General features: G+C 38.7%; 1 protein-coding gene and 1 non-coding gene across 2 annotated transcripts in view; one reads left to right on the top strand and one right to left on the bottom strand.

Moving 5' to 3' along the window:
* The window catches only part of LOC114373109, a gene marked incomplete at its 5' end in the record, with an annotated part of 55,346 nt that extends 39,368 nt beyond the window's left edge, over positions 1-15,978 (bottom strand). Inside the window, 2 exons of the mRNA XM_028330650.1 lie at positions 13,852-14,868; positions 15,088-15,978. Of these exons, the coding sequence (XP_028186451.1) occupies positions 13,852-14,868; positions 15,088-15,978 (1,908 nt within the window). The remainder of the gene's footprint in view (positions 1-13,851; positions 14,869-15,087) is intronic.
* LOC114377778 lies at positions 15,608-15,714 on the top strand. Its single transcript, XR_003659213.1, has one exon. It is a non-coding gene; the product is annotated as a small nucleolar RNA R71 (small nucleolar RNA).
* Positions 15,979-16,590: the final 612 nt, after the last annotated feature.

Here is a 16,590-nt window from a genome sequence, read left to right as displayed (position 1 = left end):
AATTTTTGTATAAACCACGAGTGTATGTTAAAAAACGAAAAAGAAGTCTTTGAACAGGAATAGAGTTGTTATATAGACCGTGTTGATATAAAGAGAAAAAGTTTTTGATACGTGTGTATACAGAAAAAGTTTGTCGTGTATAGGGATGTAGGTGTACAAAGAAAAAGTTCTTCTCATAGATAACGATGGATGTATAGTTTTTGCAAACGAAAAAATGAAACAAAAAGAAAAAGAAAGAAAGACCTCAAAGGTCGGCATGTTATGGTCATAGGAAGCATAAATCATTCATAGAGAGCAAACATATCTTTTGGAAACAAGGGACTGACGCTAAGAGTTTATTTTCTGGAATAACTGAGATAAGAATGGATGGATTCATTGAACCGATGAAAGAACATGATTTGGAAATATTGGGTCTACTTGTGTAAATCCCAAGCCTAAGTATCACAATGCCATAAACTGGATGCTTGAGTACCCACCTAGTTGTAGCCATGACTAATTTTGCACGTTGTTCCCAAATCATCAATGTTACGCGTGCCTCGTGGAAATAATATGGAAATTCAACCCGAGACCGACACCTTGACACGCGAATTTGTTTTGCCCCAGATATCAAAATCGGGCTCGCACGATGAAAAGACCATGTTGAGACACAACCTTAGTCTACTTTGAACCTTGGCCCATGAAAAGAATCCTCATCCTTTCCCCCGAAGAAAAGGACAGCAGAATCTCCTCAAGGGAGAGCAAACAACGAATGATAAAACCCGAATTCCTAAACAAAGATCGGAAAGGAAGAAATGAAAAGAAAGAAAAGGAAAGGAAGGATTCCCGGTCGAAGATCGGAAGAAAGTAAAAAGGAAAAGATCGGAGGAAAACATAATAATTCCCGATCAATAATGGAAAGCAAGAAAGAGGACAGGAGATCTTCGGACCAAATAAATTTTCGGCGAGGTAAATAACCGCCGGCAAAGAGAAAACCCATTTTTAAAGTGGTTGTTCCTTTGGGATTGCCATTCAAAGTCGTTCTCAACTGGTGATATCCCGCCCCACCTAAACAAAGAGGAAAAGACCGAAACACCCAACTTCCTCTCCAAAACACTACCTTTGAGAAAATCCTATTAATCCGTGATCGTGCGTGTGATCTTTTGGTTCTATAGGAAATCATGTGCAAAATAAAGTCATGGTGCAGTTATGATTTGGGATTAGGGTAAAACACTTACCTGTGGGAGTTTTTATACACTATGAGTGATTTTAATCCAAGTTTCAGTTTGACCCGATGTTTCCCTTGAATGTTCTTTTAAAAGCTAAATGTTGCCATCCTGCCCTTCATTTTTGGTTACAAGGAAAATTACTTTTGGCATGGGTGTATTGTTTCTCTAAGATATGGTGCTCTCACGAATGATTTATTTTTCCTTGCTAAAGCATGTTCGCTTTTTTAGGTGAAAAAACCCGGTGGACCATTCGGTCCTGCCAACAAATCTTATCCGGAGCCCCATGAATTAATTGTCCTTCATGAATCCTCCACCATCGAGTCTGGAGCCCCGCGAATTGATTGCCTAGCGCTGTTCGCCTATCCTCCACCCTCAAATCTTATCCGAAGCCCCATGAATTGATTGTCATTCATGCATCCTCCACCGTCGAGTCTCGAGCCCCGCAAATTGATTGCCTAGCGCTGTTCGCCTATCCTCCACCCTCAAATCTTATCCGGAGCCCCATGAATTGATTGTCATTCATGCATCCTTCACCATCGAGTCTGGAGCCCCACGAATTGATTGTCTAGCGCTGTTCGCCTATCCTCCACCATCAAATCTTATCCGGAGCCCCATGAATTGATTGTCATTCATGCATCCTCCACCATCGAGTTTGGAGCCTCGCGAATTGATTGCCTAGCGCTGTTCGCCTATCCTCCACCCTCAAATCTTATTCAAAGTCCCATGAATTGATTGCCTAGCGTTGTTCATGCATCCTCTACCATCGAGTTTGGAACCCCACGAATTGATTGCCTAGCGCTGTTCGTGTATCCTCCACCGTCCTATTCGGAGCCCCATGAATTGATTGCCTAGCGCTGTTCATGTGTCCTCCGTTATCAAGCGCGGAGCCTCCGGTGATTGGGAAATATTGCTTTTTGTTATTTTCCCGATTGGTTCCTTCACCAAACATGTGTATATGTGTATCTTATGTTATTGGTGTTTTTTTGTTGTTGTTTGTGTTTGTTTTGTGTTGTGCAGAGAAAGAAGAAGGAGAGACGGAAGTCGTCATAGACTAATCACGGAAAGGGCGAAGACGGACGAAATCAGTGTTTTATCTTTGCTTTCCTCTTATCTCCGATAAAAGGTAAGTAAAGAGGGGCAATTGTCATACCCTAATTTCGTCCGGGGATCATTGTTTGATGGCATGCAACCTTTGTTTGACCGCTTCAAGGTACTTTGCACCCTTTGTTGCACAATACGTGAAGTTCCGAGACATGCCAGAAATCAAAAGGAAGCATTGTTACGATATCCGTGAAATTCCGTAACATGCCGGAAATCAAAAGGAAGTATTGTTACGCAATCCGTGAGTTTCTGTAACATTCCGAAAGCTAAAAAAGGAGTAATTACATGGCCCGTAAGGTTCCGTAACCTTACAGAAAGAAAACAAGTATCGTTACGAAATTCGTAAAGTTTCATAACGTTACGGAAAAAGAATCACCAAAAAAGCAAAGGGGGTTGTATTTAGTAAAAAAAGGGGGTGCAAATAGCAACCAGGCCCACTTGGGCCCTCCAGAATGTTCCTCCAGAAGGCGGTTGCTTCTGGAGGAAGCAACCTGGCTCGCCTGGGCGAGCTGGGTGGCAAGATCCTCCCCTATTTTCCTTTAAATAGAGGGAGGAGTGAAGAAGAAAAGGGTTCAACCCTTCTAGTACTTCGTAATCACTTAAAATGAGTGAGGAAAATTGTTTCCGTAAAGAAAATCCAAGCCGAGGCGCTTCCGTAACGTTTCCGTAGGTGATTTTGTGAAGATTCTCAACCGTTCTTCGTCGTTCGTCGTTCGTTCTTCGTCGTTCTTCGGTCTTCAATCGGTAAGTTCCCGAAATCAAACTTTTCAATTCATTCTATGTACCCTTGGTGGTCCCCATTTATTTCGTGTACTTTTATTCTCATTTCATTTACTTTCCGTACCCCTTTTTGACGTGCTTTAGTCATTTACTTAAGTCATTTTCTCGCCTAATCAAAAAATAAAATAAATTTCCACCGATCATTTGATTTGTAATATCCGTTAATTTCTGTTAAAATGAAATCCGACCGTTCGGTCATGCCGTAACCACGTTGGAAATCAAAAAGAGGTAAAATAATAATATAATAATCAAAAAATATCTTTTAGTAAAATAAACCAAAAAAAATCAACCGGACGTTTCTCTTTGGGATTTCTCTTTCTTAATTGAATTGACTAATAACTAAAGTGAAACTAAGGCTAAAATCAACTTGCAAAGTCAAGCTCGTCCGCAAAAAATCACAAAAAAAGATTTTAAGGTTCGATACCTCAATTTTTCTCACCAAGTAAAAATGGGTCATTTTAAGGTCCAATGCCTTAAAAGGACCTCCTTCCAAGTAAAAAGAATCGCTTGATTTGCCCTTTAGAAAGAACTACGTAGGTCTGATTTCCTCTTCGATGGAGGGTACGTAGGAGCAAGAGCCCCGCTTTTGTCGACCTCAAAAATAAAAAAGAAATAAAAGTTTAGGTACACAATTTCACACAATTCTAAAATTAAGGCTGTTGTCCTTTGGGATAAACGTGAGAGGTGCTAATACCTTCCTCAAATGTAAATACAACTCCCAAATCTGGAATATTCTTTATGACCGGTTTCCTTCAGTTTTTCCGACGTTTTCCACAAATAAACGTTGGTGGCGACTCCGCGCATTTTCCTCCTTTGGAAGACGCACCCGTGAGCCTCGCCTCGCTCGCCCGCAAAAGGGTAGGTTGCGACAATTCCATTTTGTGTTCCTGTAACTTTCCAAATAGTGTAGCAAGAGACATGTTAGATAAATCTCGTGATTCAGTAATGGCTGTTACCTTAGGTTGTCATTCTTTGCTTAAACATCTCAATACTTTATTTATGAGATATTCATTTTTGAAAAAATTTCCCTAAATATGCAAGATGATTTACTATGTGTGTGAACCTCTTTTGCATGTCTTGTATACTTTCATTTGCATTCATCCTAAATAGTTCATATTCATGAGTTAATGTGTTTATCCTAGATCTTTTAACATCTGTTGTGTTACTTGTAGGGTATCCCACATATCCTTTGCACTTTTACAGTTTGATACCTTAAAGTATTCATCCATTCCTAGGGCGGATGTAATTATGTTTTTAGCTTTTAAGTTGTATTGTACTAGTCTTCTTTCTTCCACACTCCAATCTCCCCTAGGCTTTTCTATTGTTCTATTTCCAGCAACCATGGTGGGAATATAAGGCCGTACTTCTATTGCATCCCAAACATTTAAATCTATTTATAGATGCAAATGCCTTTGGTGTTTTGATGATGATCATGATGATTTGATGCAATTGATGCAAATGGGCTTTTCAAGATTAAATTCAAGACAATGCTTCAAGATTACAAGTCACAACATAAAGATGATCACTAGTAAATTAGGAAGGGAATTCCTAATTGAATTAGCAAAAGGTTTGGCCAAGTAATATTAATTAAAAAGTGTTTTTCAAAGGTTTTACTCTCTGGTAATCGATTACCAGTGGCCAAATATATTTTATAACAGCTACTGAAATTTGAATTCAAAATTTTAGACTGTGTAATCGATTACACAATTTTGGTAATCGATTACCCGCAGTTAATAAACGTTTTAATTCAAATTTTAAAAGCTGTAATCGATTACACAATTCCTGTAATCGATTACCAAACAGGATTTTCAGAAAAATAATTCTAAGAGTCACAACTTTTCAAAGGCTTTATTCTTGACCACCAATGGTCTATATATATGTGACTTAAACACAAATTTTCTCAGAGTTTTTCAGAACAACAAGTGTTTATCCTCTCAAAGAGCAAAATCATTTTATCCTCTTAAGAATTCCTTGGCCAATTCAATTGCAATTCATTAAGGAATTATTTGAGTGCTCAATGTGTAAAATCCATCTCTTTCTAGAGAGATTTATTCTTCTTCTTCTCCTCATTTTCTAAGGGATTAAGAGACCGTGAGTCTCTTGTTGTAAAGGAACTCTAAACACAAGGGAAGGATTGTCCTTGTGTGTTTAGAACTTGTAAAAGGAATTTACAAGATAGTGGAACTCTCAAGCGGGTTGCTTGGGGACTGGACGTAGGCACAAGGGTGTGGCCGAACCAGTATAAATCTGAGTTTGCACTTTCTCTTCCCTTAATCTCCTTTATTTATTATTGCTTTATATTCATATTCAAATTGTTTTATTTGAATCAATATTTAAGAAGATTGTCATTAAGGGAATTCATAACTTGAATAAAAAGTGAAATAGATTTTTTAATTGGGAAAGTAGTTTGGAATATCTTAATTCAACCCCCCCTTCTTAAGATATCTGAGGCCACTTGTCTAACACTATTGCCTCTATAAAAATTTGCATACGGGTTTTCCAGTAATGGTAACCCACTCCATTGAAAATAGGAGGCCTATTTATTGAATTCCCTTTAGGAAATAAAGAGTTTGATGAGGTCATTTTTCTTGAAGCTTCTAAACTTTATACAAGAATGAAGCTCTGATACCACTTGTTAGACAAGTGGCCTCAGATATCTTAAGAAGAGGGGAGGGGGTTGAATTAAGATATCACAAACTTTCTCCTAATTAATATTCTATTTTGATTTTAACCCAAAACCCAAGATTCTTTTAAAATGAATTCCTAAATAATTATGCAAATTAAACTTATTGAATAGAAGCAATATGCAATAATAAATAAAGGAGTTTAAGAGAAGAGAAAATTCAAACTCAGATTTATACTGGTTCGACCACACCCTTGTGCCTACGTCCAGTCCCCAAGCAACCCGCTTGAGAGTTCCACTATCTTCCAAAAGCCCTTTACAAGTTCTGGACCACACAAGGACAACCCTTCCTTTGTGTTCAGATTGCTTTACAACAAGAGACCCTCGGTCTCTTAATCCCTTTTTAGAAACAAGATGAAGAGAAGAAGAAATCTCTCTTGAAAGAGATAGATTGAACAATTGAGCACTCAAATAATTCCTTATTGAATTGCAAGTGTATTGGCCAGGGAATTTCTAAGAGGATAAGATGATTTTGCTTTTGAGAGAATAAAACCTTTTTGTTCTAAAAAACTCTGAGCAAATTTGTGTTCTAAGTCATATATGAATGAACCTTTGATTGCCATTAAAAAATTATTTGAACAGATGTGACTCTTGAAAATTATTTTCTGAAATTCTCCTCTGGTCATCGATTACAAGATTTGTGAAATCAATTACAGGCTTTAAAATTTGAATCAAAACATTTTGTAACTGCTGGTAATGGATTACCATACATGTGTAATCGATTACACATTGTAAGATTTGAATTCAAATTTCTAATGACTATTGTAAATATTTTCAGCTGCTGGTAATCGATTACAATCGTCATGTAATCGATTACATGCCTTAAAATATATTCAAAATCATTTTAAAAAAACATTTCAGGAAGTGTTTTGGCCACTGGTAATCGATTATATCCTCTGGTAATCGATTACCAGAGAGTAATTCTCTTGTAAAAACATTTTTGCTTAAATTCATTGGCCAAACCTCTTGCTGTTTCAACTTGGAATTCCCTTCCTAAATCACTAGAGATCTTTTTGATGATGCATCTTGAATTTCTTGGATTTTTGTCTTGAATTAAACTTGAGAAGCGCATGATCACATGGCATCATCCAAACATCAAAGTCAAAGTCTTTGCTTCTACAAGAGGCTCCAATAGGATTGGGCTAGGGCTGCTGAAGAAGGCCCTAGGGTTCTCATGAACCTCAGGTTAGATTTTTTAGCCCATGGGCCAAGGTTGGGTCCACTTATCTTTGTACATATTAGATTAGGATTTCATTATTTTTTATCCTTGTATTTAGGGCTCCATAATGTAGGTAAGGTGCCCTAGAAATGTAGGATTTTTCGGCCCTTGTATTTTAGGGCACCTAGACTAGTTTTTGTATTAGGGGTAGTTTTGTAATTTCATATGTATTAAGTGAATATTTGATGTGTGTGTTGGGAAATAAATTTAATTGAATTGGGAGAAGCCCAATCCAATTAAATTTTAGAGGGGGGGGGGTGAGCATTTGCTTGCTACACTTCATTGCCACATCATATAGTCACACTTTGTGCATGTCCTTCATGCTTTACATGCCTTATGACACCTAAGCACACTTAGTGGAGAATCTTGGACTTGATCTTGGATTAGTGGGCTGAACTATAACTGAAATTCACTAATCATAATTAGTGAAATTTTGGCTCCAAAATTTGGCTCCACAAATTCAAGTGAAATTTGAATAGAAATTCAAATTTCCCTCCAATTTTGTGTGACACTTCGGCTATAAATAGAGGCCATGTGTGTGTGTTTTTGAAAACTTTTATCATTTGAGAATTAAACTTCAAAGTTCAGACCTCTTTTGAGGCACTAAATTTCGTCCTCCTTCTGTTCCTCTCCCTCCATTCATCTTCTTCTACCTTCAAGCTCTTATCCATGGCTTCCTATGGTGGTGAGCTTCTTCTAGACTCATCTTCTCCTTGAAGTGGCATCTCCAATCATCTTTCTCCTTCTCCATTCCGCTGCAATCAGACCTCAAGAAGCAAATGACTCCATTGATGAAGAAGATCCAAGGCCTACAAGCTCCACAGGGAGCTACATCAAAGGCCGCTAATTTCATGTCTCCAATATATATCCCTTTGGGATGGTATGATCCGAATGAAAGACATAATCCAATGATTAAGAAACTCAACTCAAGGTGCAAATCTTAACAACACTGGATGATTAGTCAGGTTCAATAGACTGATATCCTATGCATTCATGTATGTCAAATCTATTAAAACATGTAAAATGGGATTGAAGAAAAAAGAAACTAAATTTTACATTAAATGACAAGGTTCTTAATGTGGGGTTGACAGAGTTTGAGGAAACTAAACATACAAACAAACTCAATAGTAGCACATATGACAGAGTTTGAGGAATGGGAAAAATTGAAAATAAGCATAGAGCTTATGAGATAAACATGCCATTATATGATGAGAATAAAATTAAATAGTAATTCTTAACAGTCATCATCATGTATTGTATTGTTGAAACAATTTTAACTTACTTTAAATCTTAAAGTCCCTTTAAAGATGCCAAATCTAATTGCATATGTGAATAACAACTAATCAATTAGGTGCCAGTAAAACACAAACATTTACGAAGTATGAGTCTTCAAAGTTGTTTCGTGTTTACTTTAGTGTTCCGTAAGATGAAACAATAACCTAAGAATATTCAAAAAGTTTATGGGCACTAAAACAGACCCATACATAACAGCTTCATAGATAGATACATAGATACAGAGGGAGAGGGATAGATAGAGAGGAGAGACACCTTTCCTTTTGAAAAATATGCTTGTTGCACCAATGATGCCATTTGATCACAGCCGTACCCGAATCAAATAAACATGAAAATGCAGTAACTAGGAAGTGATCCTAGGTCATTTCCCAACGAGCAGTGACAAGCCAAATGTTCATAATATACTTGCAGTAACAGTAACGATGGGGGGGGGGGTTTGGTTGTTTGGTAATTAAATAGCAGAACAAATAAAATGGAATACGAAACTGCTAATATTAAAAATGGGTTGTTTCCTCTGATTCAGAAGCCACTCTCTTATCCTGGGTTATGGAGAATTCGTCCCTAACAGTCAACCACTTAATCCAACCCTATTTCAATTTACTAAGCGAAAATCAACTTAGGGTTTTCAATACGTGATTAGGCACCACATACACCAGTTAGCCCTTCGTCCATTAAGCATGAACGCAAGTTAGGCTCAGAGGCAATTAATCGAACACGAAGCGTGCACTGATTAATATTCACGAAATTGGGATAACTGGTGAAGGGAAAATTGCCAGGAAACCACATTACAAATGAAACCTCAAAGAGAGTTGGGCTTCATCCTCAAAAGGAAACAACACCAGAAAATCTAGCCTTCCATGGATTCAAACAGAAAACGCAAATGAAGCATGAAGCAGAAACGTAAATGAACAAGAACGTAAATGAACAGAAACGTAAATGAACAGAAACATAAATGAATAGAAACATAAATGAAAGTAGAAGAAGAAGCAAGAATGAACTCGTAATTAGAAGCAGAAAACGGAAATTTGCATTAAGAACGAAAACTATAACAAGGGAACAGAAAAACGTGAAAACTTAAAACCAAAGCTCTGAATAATGAAAATAGCATAACAGAATAGAATGCCCTGCACGAATCCCAAGGCAGCTATTTAAAAAGAGTCACTCAAAGTCACTGGGCCCTATTACAATACTCTGGCCCAAAACGAAATAAACACTGAACAACATAAAATTGCGAAATTTCCTAATTAGACATCTTCTTCTACCTTCAAGCACATGAGGATCAAACGGTCTTTTAAGGTTGTAATGGGGCCAAGGACAAGGTATGGAGAAATATGGAATAAGTGGCTAAATCCCAAAGGAATAGAGGAGCAAAGGGGAATAAGTGCATATTAAGAAAAAAATAAGAAAATAAAAAGAAGTAAAGATAAAAATTAAACATGAAGAGTAGAACCAAGAGTTTCATCATTCTTGTGCCATTCAAGATCTTATTCACTCAACTTTATTGCTTTTCTTTTTCTTTTTTCGAATTTTTTTTTTTTTTTTAGTCTTTAGCCTTTGAGAAACAACATTTCATTCAGCACGTCCAACATTTAACCAATATACAATGTACATTAAGTATGGCCCAAAATACATCATGAAGCATAGCCAACAAAACAAGTTGTCCAATGAAACAAAAACCCCCCACACTTATTCCCAAAACAATTCCAAAGCTCCAAAATTCCTTAAGGATATGGTAATATCATGGTTTTTCACTTAAGGCTTGTAGTGAGCTTCAAAACAAGGAAAGGGAAACAAGGCTCAAAAGGGCTATCAAAGGAATTAATTCAAGGTAAGTCCATTTGGCTAGAAGCTTATAAGAACAAAATTGCCTTAATGATTTCCAAATATGCATGTGAATTTGGACGCATCAACAAGAATCAAGCCAAGGCTATTGTGCAAGCAATCAATGGGGCAAAACACACCAAATGATTATAATGATGGATGGCTCAAATTCTCACAAAGGTAAAATCATCACTTTCAAATTGAGCTTTCAAAACTATCATGACATGTAGAGAAGAATCAAGGATTTCAAGTCACAAAATGTCAAGAACTTTTATTTTCAAAACAATTACCCATTTCTTGAACATATCCTATAATTCAAAGAAAAACATGCAAAGTCGTACGTGCACACGAAATTGACTCAAAATATTAAACTGAAAATCCGACGAAACTAACAACATTAACAAATTAACACAACTAACAAATTAACAAAACCAACAAAACTAGCAAAACCAAAGAACACTCCCCCCCCCCCCCATACTTAAACAACACATTGTCCTCAATGTAGCACAATTAACAGATTAAAAACAATTAAATCATCAAAGAGAATCGGACAAGTGTAATAAAAGCAAAGAAGGAGATAGGAAAAGAAAAACTCCCTAAGTCATGGTGGAGGAAGAGTAGGGTGGAGTAAGGAAGTCTCTTCCACCACTACGTCCACTAAAGAAGGGTTCGTGAGGAATGGCTTAAATCGATGTCCGTTGACCTTGAAGCTCTTGTTTGTGGAGTCGCTTTTGATCTCAACTGTACCATAAGGAAAAACATTAGTAACAACAAAAGGACCAATCCACTTAGACCTCAACTTACCACTAATGAGTCCAAGCCTAGAATTATACAATAACACTTTTTGCCCAACCACGAAGTCTTTTTTAACAATCATGCTATCATGGAACTTCTTGGTCTTTTCTTTGTAGAACTTGGCATTCTCGTAGGCTTCTAGGCGGATTTCATCTAACTCACTCAGTTGCAACTTCCTTTCCTCGCCAGCTTGATCCATAGAGAAGTTGCAAGTCTTCACTGCCCAGTATGCTTTGTGCTCAATTTCCACTGGAAGATGACATGCCTTTCCAAAGACAACCCGATAAGGAGACATTCCTATGGGTGCTTTGTAGGCAGTCCGATGTGCCCAGAGAGCATCATCAAGCCTGGTACTCCAATCTTTCCTGCTTGGCTGCACAATCTTCTCTAGAATTCTCTTGATTTCCCTGTTAGAAATTTCTGCCTGTCCATTAGTCTGGTGTGGATACCCTGTGTACCACCCCGTACTTTTTAAGCAGGGCATGCATTGTCCTGTTGCAAAAATGGGTTCCTTGATCACTAACAATTGCTTTAGGTACTCCAAACCTGCAAAACAGATTAGACCTGACAAAGTCTGCGACAACTTTAGCATCATTAGTTCTAGTGGGCTTGGCTTCCACCCATTTTGAAACATAATCAACTGCAAGGAGAATATAAACATAACCAAAAGAGACAGGAAAAGGACCCATGAAATCTATACCCCAGACATCAAACACCTCACAGAATAGCATAGGTTGCTGAGGCATTTGTTGTCGCCATGTAAGTGTATTTCCTGCTCTCTGACAATAAAAACCACAATCAAGCACTTTGCGAGCTGTCCTTTGAACACCCAGATGACCTCCCGGTGCAAAAGAATGACAGAACTGCAGGACTGAGTCAGTCTCATGATCTGGAATGCACCGTCTAATGACCTGATCACTGCACAATTTCCACAAGTAGGGGTCATCCCAAATAAAATGCTTAGCATCACTTTTAATCTTATCTTTTTGGGCCTTAGATGCTAAGGGAGGAAAAACAGAGGCAACTAAATAATTGACAATGTTAGCAAACCAGGGAGTAGAAAGAGAGTCAGAAATACTATACAATATATACAAATGATCATCCGGGAAATCATCCCGAATAGGTGAATCTGCATCAGAGACACGTTCGATCCAACTCAAATGATCAACAACTAGATTTTGTGCTCCGCTCCTATCACGGATCTCCAAGTCAAACTCTTGGAGCCAGAGCATCCATCGGATCAACCTAGGCTTAGAATCAGCCTTCTTCAACAAGTACTTTAGAGCTGCATGGTCAGTATAAACAATAATGCGAGTACCAAGCAAATAAGATCGAAATTTTTCAAGAGCAAAAACTATGGCTAGAAGCTCTTTCTCAGTAGTAGTATAATTTGCTTGGGCAGCATCTAAAGTCATAGAAGCATAATATATCACCCTGGGCAATTTATCAATTTTCTAAGCAAGGACAGCCCCCAATGCATAATTTGATGCATCACACATAAGCTCAAAAGGGGCTGTCCAATCGGGTGCCTGGATGATGGGGGTGGTAGTCAACGCTCTTTTGAGGCAATCAAAAGCCTCTTTGCATCTGTCATTAAAGTCAAACTCCACCTCCTTTTGCAACAAGTTGGACACTGGAAGGGCTACTTTGCTAAAATCCCTTATAAAGCGCCTGTAGAATCCTGCATGACCAAGAAAAGATCGCACCTCTCGCACACAAGAGGGGTAAGGCAATTGTGAAATAACAGAAATTTTTGCAGGATCTACTTCAATACCCTTATTGGAAATAATGTGGCCTAAAACTATACCTTGCTCAACCATAAAATGACATTTTTCAAAATTTAGAACAAGGTTAGTTTCAATGCATCTATTCAAAACTTTTTCCAAACTATTCAAACAACCATCAAAAGAGGATCCATATACAGTGAAATCATCCATAAACACCTCTATGCAATTTTCTAAAAGATCACTGAAAATACTAATCATGCACCGCTGGAAGGTACCAGGGGCATTGCACAGGCCGAAAGGCATCCTCCTATAAGCAGAAGTGCCGAAGGGGCAGGTGAATGTGGTCTTTTCCTGATCCTCAGGAGCAATAGTAATTTGCATATAACAAGAAAAACCATCAAGGAAACAGTAGTGGGATTTACCTGCCAGGCGTTCAAGCATCTGGTCAATGAATGGCAGGGGAAAATGGTCCTTTTTGGTAACCTGGTTCAGCCTCCTATAGTCAATGCAGACTCTCCAACTGTTCTGCACCCGAGTAGGAATCAACTCCTCCTTCTCATTTCTGATCACTGTGAGGCCAGTCTTTTTCGGGACTACCTGAACGGGACTCACCCATTGGCTGTCAGAGATAGGATAAATGATTCCAGCTTGCAAAAGCTTGGTTATCTCCTTCTTCACTACATCAAGAATCACCGGGTTGAGTCTTCTCTGTGGCTGTCTTACTAGTTTAGCTCCATCCTCTAAATTTATTCGATGCATACATGTGGATGGGCTAATACCAGGAATGTCCGCCAGGGTCCAGCCTATAGCCTTCTTATGCTTCTTGAGAACTGACAACAACTTCTCCTCTTGCTCATCAGCAAGGGAGGCAGATATAATCACTGAAAAACTCTTGCTATCATCCAAGTAAGCGTATTTTAAATTTGATGGCAGAGGCTTCAATTCTGGTGTGGTCGGCTGGACAGTGGTAGAAGGAGATGGTTTCTCAGCCTTTACCTCATAAAGAACGTCAGAGGTATGTGTACTTCCTGAAACATGGTTAGTCCTATCTGACTCTATAAAATCAATCTCAAGAGGTAAAACACCACCACCAGGCATGCAATCAATATCACTCTCAGATTCACTCTCAGCATCAAATTCAGACATATGATCAAGTACAATTTCAGACTCAATGCATGAAGAGTGAGAGGCATGCAGATTAGAATAAAGATCAGTCATGTATTCATCAACAACATGGTCAATTATTTCAGCACGAAATACAGAAAGATCTTCAGATGGGTATTTCATAGCATCCAGAATATTAAAATGAACAGTTATATCACCAAACTCCATGGACAGTGTGCCTGCATAAACATCTATCTTAGTTCTAGCAGTTTTCATAAAGGGTCTGCCTAGAATGATGGGAACTGATCCTTGAGAAAATCCATCTTCCATATTCAAGATATAAAAATCAACAGGGAAAATCAGTTCACCAACTCTAACTAAGACATCTTCTATGAAACCAACAGGATAGGCAACACTTCTATTAGCTAAATGAATTACCACATCAGTTGACTGCAAGGGACCTAGAGATAGAGAATTAAAAATCGACAGAGGCATAACACTAACAGAGGCTCCTAAATCTAGCATGGCATTGTCAAACTTACTATTCCCTATAATACAAGGTATGCTGAATGTACCTGGATCTTTGCATTTTTTAGGAATTTGAGGAACAGATTTACCAATCAATGCGGAGACATTTCTGCCCATGCTAATTCGTTCACTTCCTTTAAGCTTCCGCTTATTAGTGCACAGCTCCTTCAAGAATTTGGCATATCTTGGAATTTGCTTTATTGCATCCAACAGAGGTATGTTTACCTCTACTTTTCTAAACGTTTCCAAGATCTCTTTCTCTGCCTCTTCCATTTTTTTGTTGGAAACTGCTCTTGGAGGGAATGGAAGAGGGGGAATGTGCTGCTTCTGCAAATCAGAATTACCTGTGGAAGAAGATTCACCTGCACAGAAATTGTTAGGTAGATTTTTGTCATCACCTTTTTCTGGAATAGAGTGAAGTTTGGCAGGTTCATTTGCAGATGAGGAAGGTGCTACGGGTTGAGGTCCTTGACACTGCTTTCCCGACCTCAATGAAATGGCACTGACATTTTTGGGATTTTGGACAGCTTGAGAAGGCAGCTTGTCAGAATTCTGGGACTGTTGTTGATTCAATTGGGTAGCTAATTGTCCCATCTGATTGGTTAAGCTCTGAATGGAGGCTCTAGTCTCTTGCTGAAACTGCATGTTCTGCATAGTCATTTGCCTCACAAGTTCTTCGAGGGAAGGTTGTGGAGGGGCCTCAACTGTTGGCTGTTTCTGGGGTTGTTGCTGTTGTTGGATTGGTGGAGGAATGTATGGTCTGCTTGGGCCAGCAGCATTTTGGAAGGAAGGACCAGGCTGCTGTTGTTGTTGCTGAGGGCTGGACCATCTGAGGTTAGGGTGATTCCTCCATCCAGGGTTGTATCTGTTGCTGGAAAGGTCATAATTGCTCTGCTGTGGTTGATTTTGCTGTTGAGGTTGAGGAGGTCTATTGTAAATATTTGCAGCATAAGCTTCAGGCTGCTCAATTGCTCCAGGTTGCTGAATGGAAGGGCAAAGGTCTGTATGGTGGTCAGCAGAGGAGCACAAACCACAAACCCTTGCGACAGGTACAGATTTCTGATTCAAGGCCAGCTGGGTTACCAAGTTGACCAACGCATCCAGTTTTCCTTCAAGCTTCTTAGTTTCAGATGATGCAGATGGGTTTGTAGCTACCTCATGCACTCCTCTAATGACTATGGCATCATTTCTGGCGCTAAACTGCTGGGAGTTGGAGGCCATCTTCTCAATTAAATTTTTGGCTTCAGCAGGAGTCATGTCTCCAAGGGCTCCACCACTGGCAGCATCTATCATACTTCTCTCCATATTACTGAGTCCTTCATAAAAATATTGGAGAATAAGTTGTTCTGAAATCTGATGGTGGGGGCAACTGGCACATAGTTTCTTAAATCTCTCCCAGTACTCATACAGGCTCTCTCCACTGAGTTGTCTAATCCCTGAGATATCCTTCCTGATGGTTGTGGTCCTGGAAGCAGGGAAAAATTTTTCTAAGAATACTCTCTTAAGGTCATCCCAGCTCGTGATGGACCTTGGAGCAAGGTAATACAGCCAATCCTTTGCCACTCCCTCTAATGAATGAGGAAAAGCCTTCAGAAATATGTGATCCTCTTGGACATCTGGGGGTTTCATGGTGGAGCAGACAATGTGAAATTCTTTCAAATGTTTGTGTGGGTCTTCACCTGCAAGCCCATGAAACTTTGGAAGCAAATGAATCAGTCCAGTTTTAAGAACATATGGGACATCCTCATCAGGGTATTGGATGCACAAGCTTTCATAGGTGAAATCAGGTGCAACCATTTCCCTTAGAGTCCTCTCACGAGGTGGAGGTTGTGCCATGTTCTCAGAATGTGCAAAATCAGAATGCTCAGAATCAGAATGCTCAAAATTATAATGCTCAAGATCAGGATGTTCAAAATCACCAATAACAGAATGCACAGATTCACCAGTTATGGAATGCTCAGAATGATCAAAAGGTATAAAATGATGCCTAACTAATCTATGAAATGTCCTATCTATCTCAGGATCAAAGGGTTGTAAGTCAGATGGATTGCCTCTAGTCATACACTACATTCAGCATGCACACAACTAGTTGCCTTGTCATGTAAATAAAGGTGTAGGTTTGAACTACAGCTACCCTCAAATGATATCCAAATGACTTGAAATTTTGTGAGCAACCTTATAAAATGATGAGAAGATAGCACAAAAAATTTGAGACAAAAATTCAAAGTCTAACTATGAAAGCTAAAATTGGTAGGTTAAGAAAAATAAGTGAATAAAACTTGAAAAATAAAAAACTTTTGACAGAATCGCTTTTTTTGGACGATGGAGACCTCA

The sequence above is a fragment of the Glycine soja genome, chromosome 11 (genome assembly GCF_004193775.1).
Source record: "Glycine soja cultivar W05 chromosome 11, ASM419377v2, whole genome shotgun sequence".
Classification (NCBI taxonomy): domain Eukaryota; kingdom Viridiplantae; phylum Streptophyta; class Magnoliopsida; order Fabales; family Fabaceae; genus Glycine; species Glycine soja.
Note: the sequence above shows the minus strand (reverse complement) of the source record. Positions and strands in the feature narration are given on the sequence as shown.